The sequence below is a fragment of the Dermacentor variabilis genome, chromosome 11 (assembly GCF_050947875.1).
Source record: "Dermacentor variabilis isolate Ectoservices chromosome 11, ASM5094787v1, whole genome shotgun sequence".
In the NCBI taxonomy this organism is placed as follows: domain Eukaryota; kingdom Metazoa; phylum Arthropoda; class Arachnida; order Ixodida; family Ixodidae; genus Dermacentor; species Dermacentor variabilis.
Window position 1 is genome coordinate 44889187 of NC_134578.1, and position 25383 is coordinate 44914569.

Sequence of the window (25383 nt, forward strand, 5' to 3'; positions counted from 1 at the left end):
ACTGCAAATGCCACACATAGCTCAACATGACAGCACGGAACTTTGTATGGAAGTGAATGCTCCAGATGGTGCAATGGTTGCTGCCAAGTATGGTGGCCGTTCTATAGTTTGCGAAGTGTTTTCAAGTAAAAAAGTACAGTGTGCTGCATCCATGACGAAGGCCAGTATAGATGGCTCGTTCCGGCTAGACCTGTTGGCTTATTTGCCCTACTTTAACTTTTACTCGAAACTTCAGTGTCTTCTGCACTTTGAAGAGTATAGATTAGTAGTACCAGACATGCCTCTAGTATATTGTAAGAAAAACTTTGAGGGTTTTGTTTAATACCACGTTTGAATGCAGTTCTTGTCTGTTTTATGCACCATAAACCAGAAGTGCGATGCTGGATTGAAAGAATCTCTGAATAAGGAACAGTGGCACCACCTGTCCAAGGAGGGCAAAATGCACGCCGAACAAAAGAAATACAGGGTGGTTTCCCTCTCTGGGCTACAGATTGCAGTACTGCTCCTGCTGCTCAGGAACTTGAAACAGTGCCGAAAAAGGTGTGTAGCATGAGCGGAGCAAAGCATGAAAGATGCTTTCTAAATGAGAACAGAACTGCTAATGGAGCAACACACGTCATCCGAACACCAAAGCACATATATTTTTAACTTTTTCCAAGTACAAGCCAGAAGGCAGTAAAACAAGGTATTTCCCAGTGATAGTCTTCAAAACTAAACTTCTGGAGTTGGTCAGGAGAAAAACAAACAAAGATATCCAGGAAGTCTGTTGACAGATAGAATGACACCATTACGAACGTGCTCGCTCGGGCAAAAGTTGCAACATTTTTTTGGGAAAAGCTCGAACGGACATCTGAATGCCAGAGTTGCTACAACATTGGCAAGTTCTATCAAAATATCACCACAGTACCACGTTGTCCTGCTTTTTACTTTCTTGCCGTTTCATAATGAAAGCAGGATGACAGACAGCTGCTAAACATAAAGAAGATGCAAGTACATATCTGCATATCACTGTCCGCTTTGCTATTTTCCAGAGTCAAACAACTTCCCCAGATATCCAACCTGTTTTTGCAATTCTGACACACATTTCTCTGAAAAGCCCCCTACACGTTGAAGCAGTTTTAAATGGCTGTGCTTTAAAGATGGTAGTTGCAGTAATGCCGGGTGTTCTTAGATTTCATAAGCATTTAGTTGCTCAAGACAACCAAGTTTCTCATTCGGATGTCTTTCCCAGGATAACAAACCCAGTGGCGTCCCATGCATAGCACAGCCATTCGGCAACAGGAGATCGGTAATCTTTCTGGCACAATGTAACCAAGTTAGATACTGCAAAACACAGTCGGCAAACATCAAAGTTGCAAGGCATTCAAAGCAGTATCAGCAGTAACAACAAATTTCAACACTGAGAAAAAAAAAACAAAGACACACTAACGAAACTGTAAAAACTCATCACCATACAATATGAACCACAATCTTGTCTCCTGTGGACGTGACTGAAATTGCGGCTTTGTGTCAATTAATCAGGTACTAACTGTATGGTGCTACGCCAGGTCTGGCACAATCACAGTAAGGAAGCAGACGGAAGAAACTTATCTGGCCGTTACAGTCATATTACATGCTGCCAGTCTTGCACAATAAAATTCCTCTGGGCTAGAACTGCTACAGTAATTAACTGCGCATAATCAAATCCAAAACCTCCAAAATCGGGGGTCTAGATTTTGCAACTTCTTCCCAGGATCCCCTTGTTGCTGCCTTTCACGAAGAGCCTGCACTTGGTCTCGCTATCATTGTTGTCAGTATTGGCAAAGTTAGCACATTGGCTGGCATGAACAGAATGTAAAAGTTACGAAATATGGCTGCAGTGCTTCCATGGAATACTGTCAATGCACTCGCAAAGGTGCGAGTAGTTAGTTTTGCACGTTCTTTTTTCCATGTCTGAATTTTTAAATTCATAAAGATGAATAAAGAACAACTGCTGGGTCTACTAGAAGTGGCAAGATGGCTGGTATGACTGAAAAATGATTCGGAGTTTCATATTTCGCGTCCGCAAACTGCCAGGCTTACAAAAGAATGCAAAAAGGCATACAAAAGAACCCCAAAGGGGTCCAAAAGAATGCAAGCTGGGCGTGGTGCTTTGCATATGCAAAGGTCCCTTTGGGTACCCAAACCAATTTGCATACACAAAATCTAAAACTTCCTGTTATGAAATACGATCACGGTGCTTCCCGTACTATTCATGCGTTCCCAAAGGTGTGAGCAGCCAGGTCTGTATGTTTTAGTTTCCCTGTGTGCCTTTATCATATAAACATGAACCAAGAGCTTGAACATTGAACATGAACCAAGAACAATTGCAGGATTGGCAAAATTGGCATGGCAGCCAATATGAATGGAACTGCCCCAACATACAGCCACAGTGCTACCCATATTGGCAAAGTACTTGCAAAGAGGTGTAAGCAGTTCTGCAAGTTGCCTCTTTCTGTGTTTGATGCTATCATGAACATGAACCAGGAACACGGTTTCTAAAATTAACACGTTAATTTGCCCACTTCTGCCTTCTCAATGACCAACTCTAGTCTTCTGGCTAGTACTCCCCATAACAACGGCGAACCTTTACTGGCTCATCTCGCAAATCAAATCACTAGGCAGAAAACTAAATGTGTGAAAACCTGCAGATACCAAGGTTCCCAAATTAAGTGCAAGAGAATGGTTACAGAAGAGTCTTAGTGTGTAGGCAAACGCTTCAATTCAGAACGGAGGGCCAGCCTGTCGAGGTTGCTTACCAGCTATAGGGTCCTGTTGCCAAGCACAAGGTCGTGGGTTTGATTCAGAGCCATCATGGCTGCGTTCGTTCTGATTGGGGGTGGTATGCAAGAACACTCGCATACAGTCTGTGTCAAGTCTACAGACCGTGCGATTCGATCTAAAGCCGAATATTTCCGCAGTCTGGTATTTATTTCCAGCCTCTACTTGTAATATGCAAACAACGTACTGCTGCACGGCTTTACAGTCTGTAGTTACTCAATGCTCAGAAACAAGACGTTTTTCTCAGATCCCACTGTCCGAGAACTTTGGATGCCGACTGCACCAAACCTCGGGTGCATGTCAAAGAACCCCAGGTGGCCAAAATTATCAGAGCCCACCATTGTGGGAGTTATCGTGGCCCACGTTGGTCCAAGATGTTAAACTCCCATCAATGAGTCAGTCAATCATGCATGCAGAGAAAGAAACTTTGCTATAACACAGCACTGATGCTAAAGTTTACATCAGGGAGTTCTACAGAAAAGAAGCAACCATGTGCTTTGCATGAGTAAAGTACACTACACTGAAGCTGAGCACGCATGAGAGTAATACAGGTTCTGTCAGGTTTTATAGTGAAGCACCACTAATTCAGTAGAGTAGAGACTTGGGCTTGTTAATGCATTTTTGATGAGTGAAACACATTGTGCACACATCCAAAACGGGGACAGAGGCCGAGCTGCCTCTGCGCTGTGGTGAAATCTTTGCCTCGTTCTCTCTTGTTGCGCATGCGCTGTTTTTCGTTCGTCCATTACTGATTGATTTATTGGTTTAGAAGTATGTTGGCAAATGATGTGGCTGGGAGGAGGCACGTCGCAGAATAAAGAAGTGCACGCCAACCAAAAGCAAAAAGAAGCGACTTTACAGCAACTGTCGCCTCGCAATATCACAACACTACAAAAGCAATGAATTATGTTTTTTTTTTTTAATGCCAAAGCCACGATTTGATTATGAGGCACGCCGTAGTGGGGCTTTCTGGATTAATTTTGACCACCAGAGGTTCTTTGATGTGCCAGGCACGCAATGCACGACACACAGGCGTCTTTGCATTTCACTCATCTAAGTGCAGCCACCGTGGCTGGCATTTGAACCCACGACCTCGTACTTACCACGGTACAAAAGAAGGCAGCCCAGTGAACAAGTGGGTATTTATCTTGGTGTTCAGACAATGCAGCAGTTGTTTGTGAAGTCGAATGACAGACAGGTCCTTAGACCCAATAGCAGAGAGTTAATAGCGAAAAGGAATCGAATTAGAAATAATTATTTTTCTTTTGTTCGGTCGAATCGTGCATAATCAGTGTGCACACTTCATGTCAGATTGGGAGCTATTGCGGTTTCTGTGATGCTGCGTGACACGTAGGAGAAGCGGGGGCGGCCCAAAAAAGTTTTTGACCAATCGCGGAGGGCTGACTGCAGAACTGGAATAGAAAAGTTTGGAATAGCTTAATGTTACAGCACCTCTACGCTGCCGCTAAAGTATAAAACGCTTTATGTTAACCGAGTACAGAAACAAGCTGCAGTGAAAATACAATACCACCATCAGAACACAACAGAAAAGAGAGGAAACCCCCCCCCACCCCCCCCAAGAAAGTTGCAATGTAAATACCACAGCAGCTAATTCCAGACACACAGGGGGGGGGGGGGGGGGGGGGGGGACAAAGAGTGTAAAGGGAATTATGGCATTTCATTTCACATTCTTGTGAACAACAGTTCTATACACTTCTCTAATGTAAAATGCTACCTGAAGATTGCAGCACCGACAGCCTCAGCTCAGATTAATTCTTTTTGAATGTCTTCATAACACAAGCCAAGAACTACTCCAGCAGGCAGAATAGAAGAAAGCAGTGTCGTAGCCTATCTTGCCTTTTCTCAGTTCATCTTCGAATACTTCTACCCCAATGCAATTTTTGCACATATGATAGCGGAGCTGCTGAGCTAAACTGAATCTATAATGGAAGGGAGGAAGGGGAAAGCAGAAACAGGAAAGTGCAGATAGCACAGAAATACAAGACAGGGTCACCATAACCTGAAGTACATCTCCCCAATTTACCCTGTCACCCTTTGGCAGTTCATTTTAGACTCTTGTATAACACCAGCCATGGACCTTTAGATATACTAATTGCAAGTTGCTGGCATCATTAAAAGCGAAGTTTTATCACAACTTGACTAACACATTTCACGTTGTTGATACAGTTCAATCTTTCATAATTCCTGAACAACTGCAATGTTCTGTTTCTTGCAGACTGGTTGGGAAAACACTGGGTAATGCAACAGTGTTTCAGCCGACCCTTTACAGTTTGCTCCACTCAATGCTGGAGTATCCTGATAACTTGCATGTACCTGCTCAGTCAGAATATTAGTGCACGAGCACACGACATCATGACATAGAATACTGCCCGCAGTGCATGACAGAGCTGATTTAACGAAGTGCAAGAGTGAATGAACTTTTTTTTTCAATGTCGCTAGCATCTCTGGCAGGCACATTTATCAAAATTGCGAAAGCAGCACAATCCTCCACTTCTGTGCGCGAAATCTGAGCACAGCAGACCGTCAGCAACGCACAGCTAAAACTGTCTAACAGGACTGTCAATTTTTTTTATGCTAGTGTTAGTAGAGGACATATTAAAGAAACCTGCCTAGTACCCTCAACGAGGATAAGTCCTTATATTAAAGTATTATCGCCAGTCTGAGGCATCTCTTGTTGAGCCGCTGTTGATTGCTGCCTGTAGCAACTGCGTTACACAGGTGCAAGAAATGAAATTGACTGTTAAACAGTGCTAATGTTTAATGTCATTTACGCAGTGCAAACTGAATATACTTAATGGCATCAAAGCTTAATTGCCAGTTGCAGTGTAGTGCGTTCTCTCATCTCATTAGGCCGTTGAATGCGTACTTCAGCTCCCAATGTTAGCAGTAATGGCTACACATAAGTTTCTCAAGCAAACTAAAATTGTCCTACATAAAATACGTCTATTAGTGCTTTTAGTGGCATTTCTTACATCTTTATTCCTTGAATAATTCTTTAAAAAAAATTGTATAGTTCTAAACACACTTGCAGGAGTTACTGCAGCTTGATCGTCATGGCATTTCTTGCCCTTAAAAGCGCAGGACCAACACCAACTTTATATCAAATGGCTTTAAGGAAGTTAAAGTCCAAGACACTTAACAACATTTACCTTCCCAGTGTAGCACAGGCATAAGGCATTAATGCATGAAGCGTCTCCTGAAGCAAGATTGTAAATTTATGGGTGTCAATCAAAGTTGGAACAACCTAATTGCTCCCCTTAAAGTGCTGTTGGAGATTTGAAGGATGTAGAAATGTAACGAATTTTTTTTTCTAAGTAATTACAGTGTGTGGTTGACAAGGTGAGGTTTGCTATTTTGAAGTGTACGAGGAAGCTCCAATTCAAAGTGTACTTTAACACTGCTGTAACAAACCATGTGTTCCAAGTTCGGTTAGGTTTCTTGCATAAAGGAAGAAAAAAAAAAAATTGTCACCTACCCAGAAGTAGCTCCAATTACACGTGCAAACACATGTACAAAAATCTGTACAGCCTCCTTAGACAAAGCTACATAGTTCAAGAAAATTTCACCCAGGTCTAGAAAACTAATTGGACGACGATGCTTTTTTGAGATGACTCACAGTTCTTTTTGTAGTTTCAGGAGGCTACTTTGGGTCAAAGTAACAATTTTTGTATGAAACCCATTCTATTTTGCGTATGTTCACAAAAACTTTCTTGCATAAACAAAAAAGATGAACGTCCCTGAATTCCTTCATGCTAATTAGGCTCGAAACAGCGATCTTGAACCAGCTGTTCCAATTGCCACACAAGTTCATTCTATTTCCCCATGCTCCAGTTCAAAATTAAAATGAGGTGATAAAAAAAATTACAGGAAAAGTAAGGATTTTTTTTTTTTATAGCCAGAGCACTTATGTTTGCCATGAATAGGTGGCAGCATTGTAGCAATCTGAAGCATCACCTGTCAGTGTGGCATGCAACTACTCTGGCTGTAAGATGTCTTGTTTAAAATTATACGAAAACCACAGGTTTTTACGGTTTAGTTTTTAACTACGAAACATTTACTTTTTTGTTTGTTGCTTTTGGATCACCTAGAACCAACACCATAAGAATGCCACCAATACATTGCAAAGTAGGCACAGCCTTCGCACTGAGAAAGTAATATGGCATACAGTGTTCAAATACCGCAGTGATGAAATGTCACAACTTATGCCAAGGACTTTTAGTTAAGATGGTTCTCTTTACTGTCTGAACGAAGCGCCGACTGTGAAAATAGATTTTGCCTAGTGTACAATACATTAGGCGTCGTAAGACGCAGCAAAGAACTTTGGACGTTCCTCAAGCTTTGCCTGACCGTTCCTCAAGTACAAAGCTATCCGAGCGGCGAGACAGCAAATCGTTGTTAACAGGCACATTTGTTATGTGCTAGTTAGGAACAGGTGCCACAGGTACGCGATTGGGATGCTTGCAGCAAACTTTAAGAGTGCATCAATTTTTCTGTTTTGTGGCCACAATCAGGAAGTCACATTTTTGGGAAAAGTGCATAACAGTAAAATAATTTCTAACGATGAGAGCAGTGAAGTGAGAAATTTGTCACAGGTGATTTGTCGCACCGTCAAGCCTTTGGAACATTGCTTGTGCCTATTTCCTTCTCCGACATAAGTCTCATTGGTTCTAAACCAAAACGCCAAAGAAGGTACAGGAGGGAGGTGGGGGGGGGGGGGACAAAGACGAAAAGCCACAGGCTCCTGAGCTACTGTGAAAACAGAACCAAGGAACTTGGTAAACAAGTACTGCAGCAGTTGTGGATCAGGGGGGACCAGACCTGTAATACCAGTGCCATGAAATAGGACCACAAGTGAACTGGCCCTGAAGCACCGTTTGGTCACCCTGGATTACAGTGCAACATCCTCGAGAGTTTAGTCGACCGCTGCTGACTATGGAAAGCTGCTAGCTTCGGCCAACGTCTACACTGTTAACAATGCTGCCAGAAAAGGCTGCTTAACAATAGCTCACTGCTTCACCTGTCGAATGTTCCAGACTCACAAGGTGCAAAATACTGATTTCACGTGACAGAGATGACCAAAACAAAAACAAATTCCCCAATTTAACGCAAAAATTGAGGCAGACTGGAAGCAGTACACCCCTCCCCCCCCTACCGCTTGAGTGCCCCTCGTGTGCTGTCTGCCGGCTATACAGATGACAGAAGGCGCTACAAAGTGAACACTGCTTTGTGCTCCCGCTGCAGACGTCCCGTTTCCTTAGAGTGCAAAATACTGCCTCCCCGTGGAAGCACAAAAATGTAAAAACAAAATACGCAATGCACATCCAACATAAGAACCACACGGACCCGTCACTGTTGCTTGCCTCCTAAAGCACTGCTGCGCCAGCAGACAAGCTCACTGCCTTCCCCGTCAGTGAGGCACGTGGAAGCCATACCCACAGCCCTGTGCTGAAGTGTCGGAAGACCTTCATGCCAGTGCTGCAGCTGCTGCCACTTCACAAAAAGGAAAAAACAGAATCAAAGGGTGCTTCCAGCACAAAAACGAGACAATTCCGTTCACAGTCCCTGGTCACCCACGCCTTTACTAAAGTGCCGTAGCATCTGCCGATAGGCCAGCCGGAGGCATTTCTCGCCGCCGTGGTATTGACTCGCCGCTGCTCACGATCGGACAGGCACTTCCGCCCATCAGGTGCTGCCTGTCGTGAATCAGGTGGCAGACGATGCGCGGCCGGTCACGTGGCCCCGAAACAGTGAACTTGGAGATGCCCGCGTTGGGGCTAATGCGCAGTGCCTGGCTACGGCCGCCGGGCACGCAGCAGCCGAGGTCTTCGACGAGGTGCCGGACCATCTCGCGGAGGAGGGCCCCGTGGCTCACGACGAGGATGCTTGCCAGCAGCGCTCCCCCACCCCCAACACCGTCGCCTTCGTCCGACGAACTACAAGCTGAGAGCTTCCGCGGTGGGTTGGTGGCGGGCCACTGCTCAACGAGGGGGGAGAGAGAGACGTTGGGGGCTGGGTCTGTCGCCGCAATGCCAGTGTCATCGGTGCTTGGGCCGAGCGCTGCGCGGATGAGTTCGTCGGCAAAAGATGGTGTCGTAGCTGACGATGGAGAATTGTGGGACGGTGGGAACGCAGACGGTGAGCTGCTCAGCGATGATGGCAGGGAAGGAGTCTGCTCTTCGCGTTTACGTTTGCTGGGGCTCAGGTTTTCCTGGTCTTCCGTCAAATATGCCCCGCGGAGAAGCTGGCAGAGGTCTTCAAAGAAGGAGACGGCGCGCTTCCGTACCTGCATTGTGGAAGGCAGAATTGAAGTCCTGTCAAACATGCTTACAACCACATTGGACAGAGAGAAGTGAACTGCAATCTAGTCAAATGCGGTCATAATGACTTCAGTGTATTATGCCAGACATCTAATCATTCAAACTGTATCAAGATTAGGAGTGGCAGTGTCTCTCACTAGTGTGTACAAAATAACTGGGCCAGGGAAACAGTAAGGAGACGACAAAAAAGCAGTTCTAGTCCTGGGTACATGCTTTTCTCTTCTCTTTGTTGCCTACTCACCTGTGATCCTACTGTATTGAAGCAGAGGGAGGGGGAAGATTAAGAGGTCGCATTTACCTTGACATCTTAAGTACTGTAACATCAGTATACTGTAAGGTATAACTAGTTCCGAGTATGTAGTCACAACACAAGATACTTTTTCAGACTCACCTGTTCCTTGAACATGATGACTACAGTCAACTGCCTTTACTGTGAAATGACGTGTGCAATAAAGGTAACAACGTAACATGGCCAGATACATTATACATGTATTGCCATTATCACTATGATGATGCATTTTACAATGAACTTGATCTTTTAATGAAATAATGTATCCAAGGTCAGATATTGGTCTATAGAAGTTATGCCTAGGGGCATGCATGGTACACTGCATTGACTGCATGCAAGTTTAGTCAGTGTGGAATAATAAAGCTAGGCGAAAAATTTTTACCAGAAGCGCAAAGCTCACGAGCTCAATCTAGCACAAGGTGCTAGATTTTGTAAGCAGCACCGTGGCACCAGTCACAATATATTTTAACGTCTGAGCAAAGTAAAAAAAAATTTGATTCACTTCAGCATGCTCATTTTGCCTTACTTAGAGCTCAAAATAAGTATTTACTAGACACAACCCAAAAAACGGATGCTTTTCCTGCGGGCAGGAAAGTGGTTAAATGAGTGTGGACGATAGCTGCACCACCTACCTGGTCTAGCGTCTCGGCACCTGGTGGCGTGAAGGAGCTCACTGATTGGTTGGCCTTGTTGGATGCCTCCTTCAGGTAGCCGAAGCTTTGGCCTTCCACTGTGCCAAATTTCTGTACGAGAAGATGGTGCCGCCACCATTCGAGGCCACATGTCAACAGCGTCAAGAAAGAACTCATACAAAAGAAAGAAAACAAATTGACACGATGCTCTGTTCTGCACTTTGTCCAGCCCATTAGCCATAATGTGCACCTTGCTCGAGTTAGACAGTCGACAATGAAACATTTTTTATGACTTCAGCTGCTTTTCTGACTTCGCCACTGACACCAAATGTGCCTATCACGCTTGAGTTATAACCAAGCCTCTAGACTCCATGCGAGAACCCCATGCAAGAACGTCAGATAGGAGACTGTCAAGTACAGTAGAACCCCATTGATATGATCCTGTTTTGTGTCATTTCCAGGCGCCAATATTTCCGATGGAGAACACACACACACATAAAATGACTCAATTGCGCTTTTTTTTTAAACCAGTTGATACGTTACCAGAAAACATGACCTTCCAGCGTGAACATAAGCAAACTACGTTTGGATGATACGATTAGTGGCCGCTAGATCCCATGTTAACAAGAAAAGGCACAAGATGTGCGCAGTTGTGAACAGTAGCTACCCACCGCTGCAGCTTCCCCACAGTGCTCGCTTGCTTGCATTACGTGAAAATGCCGGTGTTCACTCAGTTTCCTATTTTGGTACGAGCAAATCTCCTTGTGGGTTGTCGCATGCTGCATTCACAGCTGTTGCCGCCAATAGTACTACGATGAGCATCTTCACCTATCTGTGTCGCAGTTCGTGTGGCTTAGTGCCACTCTAAGTGTATTGTACGTTTTTTAATAGGCAATAACACAAATGTGTCGCCGTTCCTTGCTGCAGGCAGTGCAAAATGAGTGTGATGTAAGCTCTGGTGTCATCGTATTTCAGTGTCGCCAACAACCTCAATTTCGATTTGGTTTCCCGTCGCCGTCCTAAAACAATCGACGAAACAAACTCAAGTCTCCGCTGTGACACAAATGCCAATTGCTGCCCTACTGGACAGAATCCAACATCACCGGCCGCCTCCTTTCCAGTCGGAGCAACTGTGCGCCCATTTGCGTTACAGTGCGTGCTACCAAGGTTGTGTTTGTACTTCAGCAAGTGTGACTTCGTCACCCTATAAGCTTGGTACATGGCATTTCTGTGTTGCTCAGTGCCTCAACAGCCTTGAAAACATGAAACATTAAGACCAGCTCACGAAACTGCTTATTTATGAGAAATTCACAGATGAGACAAGCGCCGCACTGTACCCAGAGTTAAATTGTACATTTTTCTTCTGGCTTGCCTTCTTTTGGTATTTGTCTTATGATAAACAGACGCCTCTACATACAGAGTGATAAAGTTTAATAAACTTCAAGCATATGGGCACATCGTTCACTCGGTGCTGGCCCCTTTCGGGAAGAAGCATGTGGCTGGACCAGCTGATGAGAAACACTGTCGTAGTTAAAGGGACACTAAAGGCAAATACAGTCTACACTTGTTACAATGGACCCGCGTACAACAGCCTTTCGGATATAACGGCCGTATTTCAGCCTTGGTTTGTTCTACAAATTTTATTAATGCAACGAAGTTCGCTTTTAATGGACCACGCTACAATGGACTATTCGCTATAGCGGACGAAATTAGCGGCCATTTTTTCAAAATCGGGCGTATAACGTACCTTTTCCGTGTCGACACGGGCTGGCAACTGACTTGCAAGGGTCAGCTGGCGACTGAGGCTCAGTATCACGTACACGAGGGAGGAAGGCGTGCCAAAAGGCACAGTCTTTCTTATACGCGAGGCACGATGGGGGGTTCTATTCCGGCGACTGCTGCTTACAGCGTGGCCACCATATCTGAAAGCTATCTGCGATGCGGACAAGATGCGCCCAATGCCGGTAGCTTCATATGCACTGTGCTTTCGATATTAAGTTCGCGCTGAAGCGAGGGACAGCACAAAGGTCAATTCGCTCGCTACTGCTGCTGCACTTATCTTAATTTGGTACATATCGCAATAAATGCTTCGCCTTTCTGACGAAACTGCGACATCGTTTTGGTTTTGTTTTTTACTTAGGAGGTTCGTCACTCACTCTATGCAATAATGTTGTTAGACATCACGACGAAAGTTTAGGAAGTGAGGCGTTTCGCATATTACGGACTTCGGATATAACGGATGTTTTTTTGTGGATTATCAGGGTCTGTTGTAACAAGAGTCAAGCTAAAGTGGTAGGTCAGTGCTGAAGAACCTTTAAGGCATCAATGTTATCGCAAACAGAGCTTTAGTAATCAAGAAATTGAGGTAGATGCACAGCATAATTAAAAACTCCCCCAGGACACAAATACTAGCACAATGACGAAGACACTCCTCACTATAATTCTGTCTCTGGTACTCAAACACTCATATCAAGAACATTATTGCATTGCATAATGAGACGAAAGAAAATGCTACTTGTCAAGTTCAAATAGATCCTTAGAAAACAGGAACTCACTGATGCTACCTGTAACAACGACGTGGGTGGCCAAAAGGTTTTGTTTTCTCCACTGCGCTATCCACACTTTTGCATTTCAGTAGTTTCGCCATCGCCAAAGTCCTTCCATGCTTTCTGGTCATGCAACTAGTTTGTCACGCTATGGGAGAGGTTCATATACTGCTCAAAGCTGCTGCGACGCGTAGAGGCATCGTTCGCATATCGAGATGCGTGCGCGTTACGAGACAAGCTGGTTGACAGGGTGCACTCTGTGCATGTGCTTTGCTATTCTTTTGTGTGTGAACATTGTGGAGAATGTTTTGATGGACAGTCGCACTGCTACAGCTGCTGTTGGCTGCAAATCCCACTTTTTGTAAGCACCACTGCAGCAGTACAGTTTTTTCTTAAGACCACTTGCATTTTTTTAACAGGAAAGAAACGCATATACGAGCAAAGGGTGAGCCTCATGTCCAGCAGCGGGTGGTAGAAAACCAACCAGTTAAAGGGGCACCAGTATAAGGGACGGGATTAGAATGCCTTTAAATGCCAGTTAGGATACCGTATTTACTCGCATAATGATCGCACGTTTTTTATTTAAGAAATTGAGGCAAATTTAGGGGTGCGATTATTATGCGGGTTAAATTTCCCACGAAAAGAGAACCATTTCCTTTTTTTCATCTCGCATTTGCTGCGGGATGACAAGCAGGCAGCTGCCACTGTCAGTGCAGGACACCAAAGCAAAAATGGCGGCCGGCGGAGCAAGCCAAACGCACTGAACGCGCATTGAAACAGTTTCTTCTGTATCAGTAACGAATATCGTTAATATCGGCCAGTTTGCGACAGTAACGTAGCCATGTCCGCTTTGAGGGGACAGAAACGAAGATTGGCGCGCTTAGTTGCCAGTGACATAGAAACACATGGTGGGCATGCTGCGGAAACTGCAGCATTTGTCTTCACTGCTATCCTAATATGGCGTGTTTCCGCTAAGGGTGAACGAATATCTTGGCTGAGTTACAAGCGTCGGCGTATAAATAGGGTCCGCTTCTAACGTATCAGTGTAAACGTGGCCACTATCGTTGCCGCTCGCAATTTGTTGCGTGCCCACGAGTGCAGACGAGAAGAATCAAAAGGTGCCCTTTATGTTGTTGTTGTTGACCAAAGCCATTGTGAAGCCTACAAATAATAAAACCGAGGCAAGTTTGGTTGTAGCTTTCTTTTCATGGAAGTGCGGAAAGTGATGAAGGGAATGAAATGGGGCATCTGCTTAAGAATGTTGGGTGTGTGCAGACTGCTTGGTATGTCTTCAAGAGTCGTTCGCGTAGCATTCGACAGATGGTAAGCGCGATCGTCATTAGCTAGACTTTGCACACGACATATCGCTGCGACAAGTTCGGGGTGCGATCATTACACGGGAAAGAAAAAAATTCGAATTTTGAGGACAAAATCCAGGAGTGCAATCATTATGCTGGTAAATATGGTAATATGCGTTGCCTTACTTTCCATTGTCCTTTTGTCTTGGCTATTAGATTATTAGCAGACTGTTGCTAGCAATATTTGCATTATGATTTGTTGAGCAAGTAATGTGCGCATGTTTAGGTAACAGCTAAAGAACTAGAATGGTGCTACATTTAACAGGCTATTTTAAGAGAATTGTCTCAGTAAAAAGGAAAAAGAAAATCCAGTATATCAGTGACGAGGCTACTTAGGTTCGTTTAAGAGTTTTTTTGCCATGTGGTGTGTTATGAAATGCTTATGCTTTACGCTTTCTTGTGTATAAAAACAGTCGATTATACATTCTGTATTTACTGCGATTCATTTGCTGGTGTTTCCTGCCTCCCAATGCCATCTCTGTGTTTCGATGTTCTTTCTTTAGCTTCTTATATCAGGGCCATGCTTTTAACAAACTTCTTGGGAATGGTGGACCATTCGTCTGTCTGTATGTCTTACTTTACACAATAAATAAATGATCGTGCCCGTATGTGGTTTCTGCACCAACACGTCTTATTTCTTTTTCTGATTAAATTACAAAACAGCTTTTCTTTTTCAGATTTTTCAACCATAATAAGAATATCAGGACCGGTGATTATAATATTTTAACTCTTGTTTACAGCTGCACATTAAGAAACAAAATACCTAGTCTCATTTCTGTGTCGAAACCACAAGCTGAGTGAATAAGTGCCGAGATTACTGACTTCTGTCAGTAATCTCGTCTGTCAGTAAACTGTATTGTCCAATTACAGTACAGTTTCAGCTCTTCAGGCCCTAAAACTTAACATTCGCCTTAATCCTATGCTAAAAGCCGCTCCGAAGACATTTCGTCGTGAGGTTTTTCTTACAATTATCAGAAATGGCATCGCTTTGCCAAGAGATCTGAAGCACACAGACCAGCTCAGTTTCCTTTCTTTGTCATTAAACAAAGTGATTCTACAGAAGCAGCCCTTGCAGTAACAGCTTCATTGTTTTGATCTCCTGATAAGACAATGCTCACAGCTTAACAGAAGGCGAACAGCTGTGCTTAAACAATCTGGCGTTATGTACATCCGAGAGCTGGCGCTTACTTAAGCGTGAGTGAGGGTCAGCCCAACTGTTTGCCTTTGTTTACATGCGACACCACTGGCGCTTTGTTGCGAATGTGCAGTGTTTCACTTCAGGCAAATATTAAAAAGCTGAACCTATCGAAGCGTTGAGTTGAACGGTGCTGAGAAAGAAATCTGGACAGACCGCCCAGCCGTGGTGGTCGCATTTCGATGGTGGCGAAATGCAAAAAACACCCGTTTATTTAGGTTTAGGTGCACATTAAAAGACCCGAGGTGGTCAAAATTATTTCGGGGTCTCCCACTGCAGCACATCCCATAATCATATCGTAGTTTTGCCTCGTAAAATCCCGGAATTTTTTTTTTTACTTAGACCGCCGCAAGCTGCATGTTACGAGTGGCTACTTTTTTACCGCGGGTGCTCGTTTCATGGCAGAACACACCCTATTGATGCATGTGGAATATTATAAGTTGTTACGTGAAACTAAAGCAACGGTTGTGGAAGTTTAGAAAGCTATAATACCAAGGCTGCCCACACACCCACAGCGGTTGTGGCGTTCACATGCCCGCTCATGCACCGCTGTGCCTATAGCGGCGGGCACTGGCTCTATATGAAACTGAAGCAGCTGTTTAAGGACCAGGAAACAATGAAAGGACTCTGCTATCATGTAGTGGAGCGCCGGTTTTGCTGGCCTGTGAAACCCATACAAAGTGCAATTAGCAGAGAATGCCACACTCATATGATGTCGCGGGCTTCCCAAACGGTCTATGCCACTTTACCAAGAGCCGCTGCGAATCCAACGCTTCGTCCTCGCTTCTTCATGGCCGCGTGTTTGCGTTTAGCGCAGAAAGCCATAGCGCTGTCTGTCGGGTGTACTTTTACTCACCGATGGCAGTAAGTGGTGATAGCATTGGGAATTTCATCACACTGCAGTTGGGTGGCGGGAGATTTGAATGGCGATAAATGCAGACGCAATATTCAGACAATTTTCTCGTAAACTAAATCTTGGCATGAAACAAGCGCTGCGAGGTTTCTGGAATATTTTAACAGTATCACAAACATTTTGGCAGCAGCGAGCTGCGCACTTTGCGTGTTTTGAGGCCGACATTTCAAGATCTGCCTGAGTAGCTCGAGTTTCTTTTGTTGCTGTATCCTACTGTTGCGTGGTGGTGATAAGCACGATTTTCGCATTGTCATGGGGCGCAGAAACTGACGGAAGGCATGAAATACCGAGGTAAGGCTACCCATGAAGCAAATGCTGCAGATCTTGCTGATGCGGCAAGATGGAGTCGCACGAGTTTGCTGGCTACAGTCGAATCTTGATCATTCGAACTGAAAGGGGCCAGAAAATTTGTTCGAATTAAACAAAGGACTTGTTTTTGAAGTATTTGTACACCACAACACAATGCACGAACGGTGTGAGTCGTGAAATATAGCGATGTGCAAGCACACAGCGAGTGAGGACCACGAAACTGCCCACATTGGCCCAACACTCGCTTCCCGGTAACGGCAGAAAACGAAACTTCGAGGAGCGGGCTAAGCTGATGCCGAGCCCGTGCGGCTGGCGGAGCCAGCGCAGAGACCATCGAAGATAAGGGAGGGAAGCGGATTTGCTTTACCGCCACCTAGCCGGATGGCGCTAATTACCTCTGCCACCTACTGCCACTGAAGAAGCGGCGTTGAAGAGGCCAGGATTGGGCCTCTGCCGCTGCTTCCCTCTGCATGCTCGCACTTTGTTTGTTCATCCGGTGACATACTGGTACTGTGTTTACTTTCGTCCTGCATTCTTAACGCGATTCACGTATTATCAAGATGACGAAGTCGTTGCCACTGATCATAATCATATCCGTGCGCTCCCTTCTGTTGTGACGTGGCTGCGTTCGAAAGACATGGAGAATGAGGTACTGGATGTTACCCTAGCATCCTTGCACTCATGCAGGATCTGTCTTGTACAGAATCGCATATGGCGCGCTGTCTCCAACAACCTTTTCAACAAGACATCTCGATTTAGATGCGTCATTGCAAAAAAACAAGTGCGAACGAGACCAACGAAGCCAACCAAAACCGGTGCGAGAGAGAGCTGGCGCGAGCCGACGGTAGTGTGAAACAAGCAGTCTAGTGGGTCCACATGATACCAGTTTCCCACATTCAAGTCACTGTACGGACTACTTTTATTTGTCTCCTCCGCTCACGGCGAGCCACGCAGTGAGCCCCGCTGCCCGTTTTGCTGCTAGTGTGGCTGGGGCAGGATGGCGCGACCCAGAAACACTGACTTTGCCATTTACGAGAGGGTGAAATTTCCACGATGGTTTTCCTCCTTTTATTTATTTATTTTTTTCGTGTGCAGCATTGAGGGGTTTCTCCTAAGCCTTTCCTCTATGGCGGGGTCAGAGCAATGCTGGTCCGAGGCGCTGCCGTGCGATTTGGCACGCTGCTGAAAGCATTTCTGGGGCACGGTATGTTCGAATGAATCATCGCAAATGCTCGCATGTTAGAACTACCGGGCGTTTTCCCCCATCGGAATACACGAAACTTTGACGGGACCACAGCGTCAGTTCGAATAAACAGGAAGTTCAAATTAAGTGTGTTTGAATTAACGAGATTCGACTGTACTACACGAAGCAATATCTTTTTTGCTGGGTAGGAGGGAATGGAGTCGAGACGGCTAGATAACAACAGCCAATGCTGGGTACCAATGGTACGCCGGGGCCTCATCGCGTGGCAGCTCAATTGTTCGTATCGCCCGCCTCAGCATGAGAAGCAGTTCGTAACATTAGGAATTCAGCATGTGGTAAGCTAATGCACTTGTGCCAGGACTTGAAAAATTTGTGCCATCCAGAAATTCATATCAGAAGTGATTGTATTACCCAGATCCTACTGTATTTAGCTTGTAGACGGATTTTTCAGACTTGATGGATATTCTGGACTTCATAAAAGCACCGTCAGGGTTTCCATAGAGCTTATGCATTGTTGTGACTGACTTTAATAATAATATTTGGGGTCTTACGTGCCAAAACCACTTTCTGATTATGAGGCACGCCGTAGTGGAGGACTCCGGAAATTTTGACCACCTGGGGTTCTTTAACGTGCACCTAAATCTAAGCACACGGGTGTTTTCGCATTTCGCCCCCATCGAAATGCGGCCGCCGTGGCCGGGATTCGATCCCGCGACCTCGTGCTCAGCAGCCCAACACCATAGCCACTGAGCAACCACGGCGGGTATGTGACTGACTTTTTGGACACATTTAGGCCCCAAAGTTCCATTTTCCGGACTAAATCGCTTGTTCCAAGCCACGCTACATGACTGTGGAGGCTGCCATGGTGGATTTTCCGCAGGCTTGGCCAGGCTTGTCTTCCAGTGGCCCACTCAATAGCCTCCGAGATTGGTACACTGTGTGCCACCCTTCCGTCTCGGAGGCCATGCCCACTCAGTCTTAGCTGACAAACCGCTTCAGAGGTCAAAACTTTTTTTCGTTCTCTTTTCGCTCAGCACTATTATCATAATCACTTGCTGAGGGATCACTTTCTTTTTGTTGAAAGTTTTGGTTGCTATTTTGCAAGTGGCGCGTCCAAAGAACAGGTGCGTCTCGGACATGTCACACTTTTGCGGGTGTTTGTGCGGATTCACTGGAGCCAAGTGGCGTGAAGTAAGGTTCTTCATGTCTACGACCTCTATAATAATCTCTGGCAATGGAGGTCATGAACATAGTGACACTCCTGTCGGCTGTATACGGAGACGTCACTCTTACTCAAATCCAAGCAAACCTGATTGCCTCCAAGCATAATACGAGGCAGGGCATCATTAGATTTTTTTATGCCACTCTAAGCCTAATAAATGCTATTTTTTTGTGTGAACAAGCTTTTTGGACTATTTTTTGTGCCCGCGAGGTCTAGAAAATCGATTGGAAACTGTATGTTACTCCCATTTTATAGGCTATAGATTCAGTCTAGACTGTTCACAGTCAGGAGAATGGTGTTGCATGCAATTAATGGGGATCCTGATGACAAGTTTTGCTGAATACTGTACCAGGCTCCTTCGAGGTTAACAGTGCTTCTGGCTTTTTAATTTCATCTGGGTTAGTGTGAAAACCTGGAGTTAATGCGTACCAAAGCCAAGTTTCTAAAGAGGCAGCTGCAGATCTTTAACAATTTCAAGAAACATTTTCAGAAACTCCGCCACTGCCTGAACCAGAGGAAGACTGGCTTATAACAACAAAAGCCTTAGCCCAAGCTCGTACTCAAATGAATGCTTTAGTGCAAGTGCAAATGGCCACAAAGGAAGAGTTTAAACACTTTCTTCAAGCACAGACACTGCTTCAACTTCAGCAGTGCAAACTCACCCGTTCTCGTAGCCGCTGGTCTTCGATAATAGGCCCTGGAGTCACCCGATTCTTTTCCAGGATAGACATGGCAGTCTGCACGATGAGAAAGACGCATTAGTTGCTTAGTGGCCCAAAGCCAAAGCACGTCCCAAGACCATGCCCCCAGTAGCACACGAATCTACACTCTAAAAACAGTTGAGACCACTTGGAGTGCATCGTTGTGCCACAACAATAACCATCATCAGCCATGCTTGTTTTCTTTGTTGAAAACTTTACACTCGCCACTCTCCTTTTAAGGATGCTATGTCACGCCAGTGACACGCATGGTGTTCGTGACCTGTATGTACTGGGTACGCAGCATTAATGAAAGGAAAGGAACGAAGCAATTTAAAGGGAACGAATGCAAGATAGATGGGGATTAATATTGTGGTACAAAGATATGTCCCAAAGGGTGTAAAGTGAAATTCTCTGAGTGTAAATTCCAACTTCTCTTCCTCAAGGGTAGTGTCCAGTTGGAATTACTTTCACGCCTGCACCACCAGCACTCTGGTTTCATCATACTTTAAAGGGAGCCTAAAACACTTTTTATCGAAATCCAGAAATGCATGTTAAGATATAATAGACTATTTCAGAAATACTTTGCAGCAAAATGTACTTCAGTAAGTTCAGGAGAAGCGGAGCTATTGACGATCAAAGATCACATTTGATCCCCTTTTCGGAGCTCCTGTTCCTTCCTTCATAGAAGTCTTGCACTGCAAAGGCTACGGCGGAGTGGGGTGTGTCCAGAACATTTCGCCTAGAGAACATCACCGAGGTGCGCAGTTCAAATTTCCTTTTGGATGCTTGCATAGACTGACACAGATGACACTATTCCCAATTTTGGTACCCAAGACATGCCAAACAGTTATCCTCGTGCCACAGTGAGCTGACTCGTCGCGACACCCCGCGATGGCTGCAGTACCTCCGCTACGAAGGAGACGCAGCTACATGCAACTGTGGTGCGTATGCACAGCATTTGCTGTGTGCGCAACGAGGGTGTACGCTTGCACTCGTGTACTCCAGTCTGGCCATGCTACGGGGTGCAGACCAGCTTTGTCCTGTGCCAGCTTGACCAACAGAGAGTAGACATTTGCGCATTTTGAAGTGCTGTCAATAGCTCAATAATCTGCCAAGGTGTTTAGCCTGGAGCCTGCAATAGCAAGCACTGGCTAGCATACGTGTGATCTGACCTTAAGTTTTACATGGTTCGAGGCTAGTCGAGTGTTCAAAACTAACTAATTAGCGAGACCCAATGGCTACGATACTGACAAGCAGAGTGGCCAAAGTATCATTCATACGTGGGCAGGCACGATCCAGCATAAGCAAACAGTAGTTGGCTCCCTCCAGAAGTGCTCAATATTTATCAAAATTCATAATGCACATTTTTGCTTACTTCAGCTTGTTTATTAAATTGTGTCAATAGAGAGAGAGAGTGGGAGGAAAGGCAGGGAGGTTAACCAGAGGCGAGTTTCCAGTTTGCTATCCTGCACTGGGGTTGGGGATACAGTCGCTGACTGATTTCTCAGACTCCCAAAATTCGGACATGCTCGATTATTCGGTCTGCTTCGCTGCACCGCCATCCTTGCTGAACTTGTTGACTTGCTGAACGCCATTTTTGTTTTGAACGGAGCCTCCTTGATGCCCCACGAAGTGGCACTACTGCAAATCCCCGCTCATCATCATCATTTCTGCCTGGTTCGTGGCTACAGCAGTTCCGGTCTCAGCTTAGTAAGCAATGTCAAGACAATCCAGCGGCTGATTTGTTTGTTTCTTTGTTCACGGCACTGCGAGTAGGCCACGTTTTTTGTTTGTGCGACTGGTATCGGCGTGACGGCGTGGTGACGTTTGCTTTGTGTGCTGTGTCGAGGTTGCGGTGATGCAATGTGGCATACAGGAACATCAAGTTAAGTGTCTAATGGTACCAACAGTGCCTGCGCAGACTGCACTCGAGAATGCCGGCAAGCAGGTGCCGGGAGGCCTAGGATTTATCGCTTTCCGATGTGCACCCTACTGACGCCGAAAGTGTTCTGCCGAGACCTGTGCAGTGGTTCCGGACACCGTCTCATTTGACAGTTTCACAGGTGCTCACACTGCTGTACTGACATGCGCAGAACTCGACGACGGCGAGATCATTCGTCCGGTTTCTGCTGCACCGCCGGACGATGACTCCCGAGTCGGAAAATGATGCACCATGTGCTATGCTGCCGTCGCATGCGGAGCGTGCACAAGCGATGACTGTGCCTTCAGCCGCCTATAGTGACCGTACGACCCTCTCAAAGATTCAGGCTTATCTGATGGCGCATCAACAAAACAGCGTGCAACGGCGCATTCACGAATTCTCCAAGCCAACTGCCGAGCCCGAATAAGCGCGTGGAAATAAAGGATTTCCTTTTTTTCTTTATCTGCTTTTTCAGACACCTGTTTATTCTGACATTTTTGCAGTCCCCGTGAGGTCCGAATAAATGGTCGGCAACTGTACAAGGGTCGTAAAGATGACACAGAGCAAGAGGAAAAAGAAAAAGACACAAAAGGAGAAAAAAGTAAGAGAACAGGTAACATAAAAGGTGTTCCAATCACAGGCGTTCACAAAGGCTGTTCGATATCAAGAAGCACAGTAGCGCTTGCACGGCCTTCTGATGCGATGCTAAGTCAGACTGATGTTGCAAAATTATTTCTTCCGACAGAGGCTGGTACAGCATGACGAAAGGCAATTGTCTCTGCACACTGTACTGCAAACACTGGCAAAGAACATGACAAATTGTTTCCGCATCATCGCAATCGCCACATGCTGCGGAGTCAGCCATCCCTATGCGGAACGCATAGGCACTGGTAAATGCAACGCCCAACCATAGCCTACACAAAAGGGTTGCGTCTCTTCGGGGAAGTCCTGGTGGAAGTCGGAGGCTTAAGGTTGGACCCAAGGTGCATAACAGGCGTGCATAAAATGTGGTTCATTCCACTCTGATGTAGTGCATCGGCGTGCAAGTAGGTGGAGTATTCTTGCAGCATCTGTACTAGGCAGCGGGATCGATAGGCGGTTGTCTTCTGCATAAGCTGAATGAGCAGCTTGATCAGCACGTTCATTGCCGATGATACCACGGTGACTTGGTAGCCACTGAAAAATTGTTTCATATTCTTTCTCAGTAAGGTGGTGGATGGCCTCTGTGATTTCAAATACTAACTGTTCATGCAGACCACGTCGTAAGGCTGACAATGAAGACTATAGTGCCATCTTCGAGTCACAGAAAATTGACCATTTGTGTGTTGGTTTGTCATTAATAAAGTGTAGTGTGACTCGAAACGCTGCGAGTTCTACAGCCGCCGTTGTCGAGTGAGCTGTTTTCAACTTGATAGTCATGGCTTTTGCTGGAATGACGACAGCTGCGGAAGAGCTGCTCGGCAGGACGGAGCCATTGGCGTAAATGTGGCCGCGATTCCGGTACTTATGTAATAGGAGTAAGGTAAGCTGTTTAACAGGCAGCAATGACATATCTGCTTTTTTCCAGACACCAGGTGTAGTCAGGTTGATCTTTAGTTGAATGAGGCACCAAGGAGGAGTCAAAGGTCTCGCGGCAGGTGTCAAGAAAGATGGTATAGCCTCACAGTATGCAGATACTGTTTGGCAGAACGAGGCATGTGGTCTATCTGCAAGTAGGGAGGCTAGATGGTGGCAAGGTGTGCGGGCAAGGTGCCTTACGTGCACTCTTATTGCTTCAACTGTGATGTGACGATTGCAATAGTTGGCGCCGCTGACACACTTCGAGGAAGACCTAGACAAATTGAGCACCTCAGCCTGAACGCTTTGGATAGTACATAGGCTTGTTTTACTTGCATTAGTGAATGCTGGCAAGCTGTACCACAAAAAGCCAAGAAGTAACCTATATAGTTGCAGCATAGCACTTGTGGACATTCCCCAGGTCTTTCCAGCAAAGAACTTCAGGTGACAGAGGCCTGTCAACCACTCCTTCATGTACAATACAGTTGAGCCCGTATTTTATGGCTCCACTTAAGACAAACTTTCACTTAAAACGAACGAGAGCCGTGCGACCATCAAAATATACATTATTTTAATGGCATAAGATCCCACATATAATGAATGCCTTAGAGCCCTGCCGATTTGTTACAGCGAACGAACGGCGTAAACCAGCTGCCGCAATGCGAAATAACAGCCACCTCCGACCCTTTCGCAAGTGCGGTCTGTTTTCTCAAGCCTCCTCGGAGGCTAACTATCCATTTGGGGGCCCCCCGCCCCCTCCCCTCCATCATGCGCTGCTCAGAAGTGTCGGCGTGTGGCTTCCAAGATAGCCCTCCCGCCCATGCTCTCAACTTCGCTCCCCTCTCCTCACTCTTTCTTGCACTCTCTCGCTGTCCCGGCGTGCGTGCTATGGTGCCTGTTAAGGTTCAGAGGTTTTGTTTCCTGGCCATTACTGTAAAGCAGCCCTCTCCACACTAGTTGCGCTTCGTTCTACAGGTTTTCCCGCTCAATTTAATCCAAGCGCCAGTCAATTTAATCCGAGCGCCAGTCAATTTAATCTAAGCGCCAGTCAATTTAATCCAAGTGCCAGTGATTTTCATCCGAGCGCCAGTCAATTTAATCCAAACGCCACTCAATTTAATCCAAACGCCAGCCGAAATAATCCAAGCGCCAGTGAATTTAATCCAGGCACAACGGAATCTAAGAACCTTTGGATTTCAAGACTTCTGAAAATTTGCGAACATGTTTGAGTTAACACCTTGAAAAATGAAAGAGCGAGGTAGTAAACCAGTAACTATCCTGCCACGGGACTAACGACAACTTTTGGAGGTTTTGAAGCGAAAAGCTTCACTACGCTATAGTCAACACCGTGCATCACGCGAGCCGGCGTATGTCGGAATTGGCTCCGTGAGCGTGTTCGGAGGTGAATTGGCTCCGTGAGCGTCTTCGGAGTTGAATTGGCTCCATAAGCGTGTTCGGAGCCGGCGCAGGTGGCCACTGCCCCGCGCTATGGGTTGTCGTTTGACGTTCGCCGAAGCGTGTGTTTATCGCGGAGGCCGACTGTATAACCGCTTGCCATAGTATAGGCATGCGCATTCAACATGGAAGGAGAAGAGAGTGATGCTACCGATACAGAGAGCTGTGTTTATGGCTGTGGAGAAATCGCAAGACAATGTGCCCAACAGTGATGAATAAAGAAGTTTAATAATCCTGCATAACTTATGGTATATATCATTGATAATCAATTTGCATAACTACACAAGGCACACGTGTAGCATAACCATAAGCTAACGAAAGCATATCTATAAGTGAAACCGTAAGCATAACCATAGGCTAAATCATAAAGCATAACCATAAGCTGAACCGTAAGCATATCCATAACTTAAACCATAGGCATATCCATAACTTAAACCGTAAGCATATCCAAGGCTAAATCATAAAGCATAACCATAAGCTAAACCGTAAGCGTAACCATAGGCTAAATCATAAAGCATAACCATAAGCTAAACCATAAGCATCACCAAACTTTTTCGCTTCGAGATATCCAGGCTTAACCTTAGCTAAGCCCCAGCCATTTTTTTTTATTTTCTACTTCGCTATGAGAGCAGCACAGAAGATGAACATTCTCCGAATTATTTGAGAGGAAACATCAGCATGAGTACGTCGAGTTAATGGTACACATTCGATTTGGTCATGGCTATCAAACGATACAATAAAGGTTGATTCGATGATAATCATTAGGTCCTCGCTTGGAGGCTTCGGTCGCTAGCGAATACGATTCACTATTCTACTGCGATATCCGCAGCCTCCAATCGAATACCTTGTCATCGGTACCGCTAAAACAGTCATGAATACCATTTAATCGCATAACTGATATGGTCAAGCCACTAGTGATCACAAGTGAAATACAATGCGCAGTT

General features: G+C 45.5%; 1 protein-coding gene across 3 annotated transcripts in view; it reads right to left on the minus strand.

The window, feature by feature from the left end:
* Positions 1 to 619: 619 nt before the first annotated feature.
* LOC142563617 (fructose-2,6-bisphosphatase TIGAR-like) overlaps positions 620 to 25383 on the minus strand; it is a 42505-nt gene continuing 17741 nt past the window's right edge. For all 3 annotated transcript variants that reach the window (XM_075674192.1, XM_075674194.1, XM_075674193.1), the window contains exons 4-6: positions 19468 to 19542; positions 10059 to 10169; positions 620 to 9103 (exon numbers count right to left, since the gene is read on the minus strand). In XM_075674192.1, the coding sequence (XP_075530307.1) occupies positions 8402 to 9103; positions 10059 to 10169; positions 19468 to 19542 (888 nt within the window). In that variant the 3' untranslated portion in view covers positions 620 to 8401. The remainder of the gene's footprint in view (positions 9104 to 10058; positions 10170 to 19467; positions 19543 to 25383) is intronic.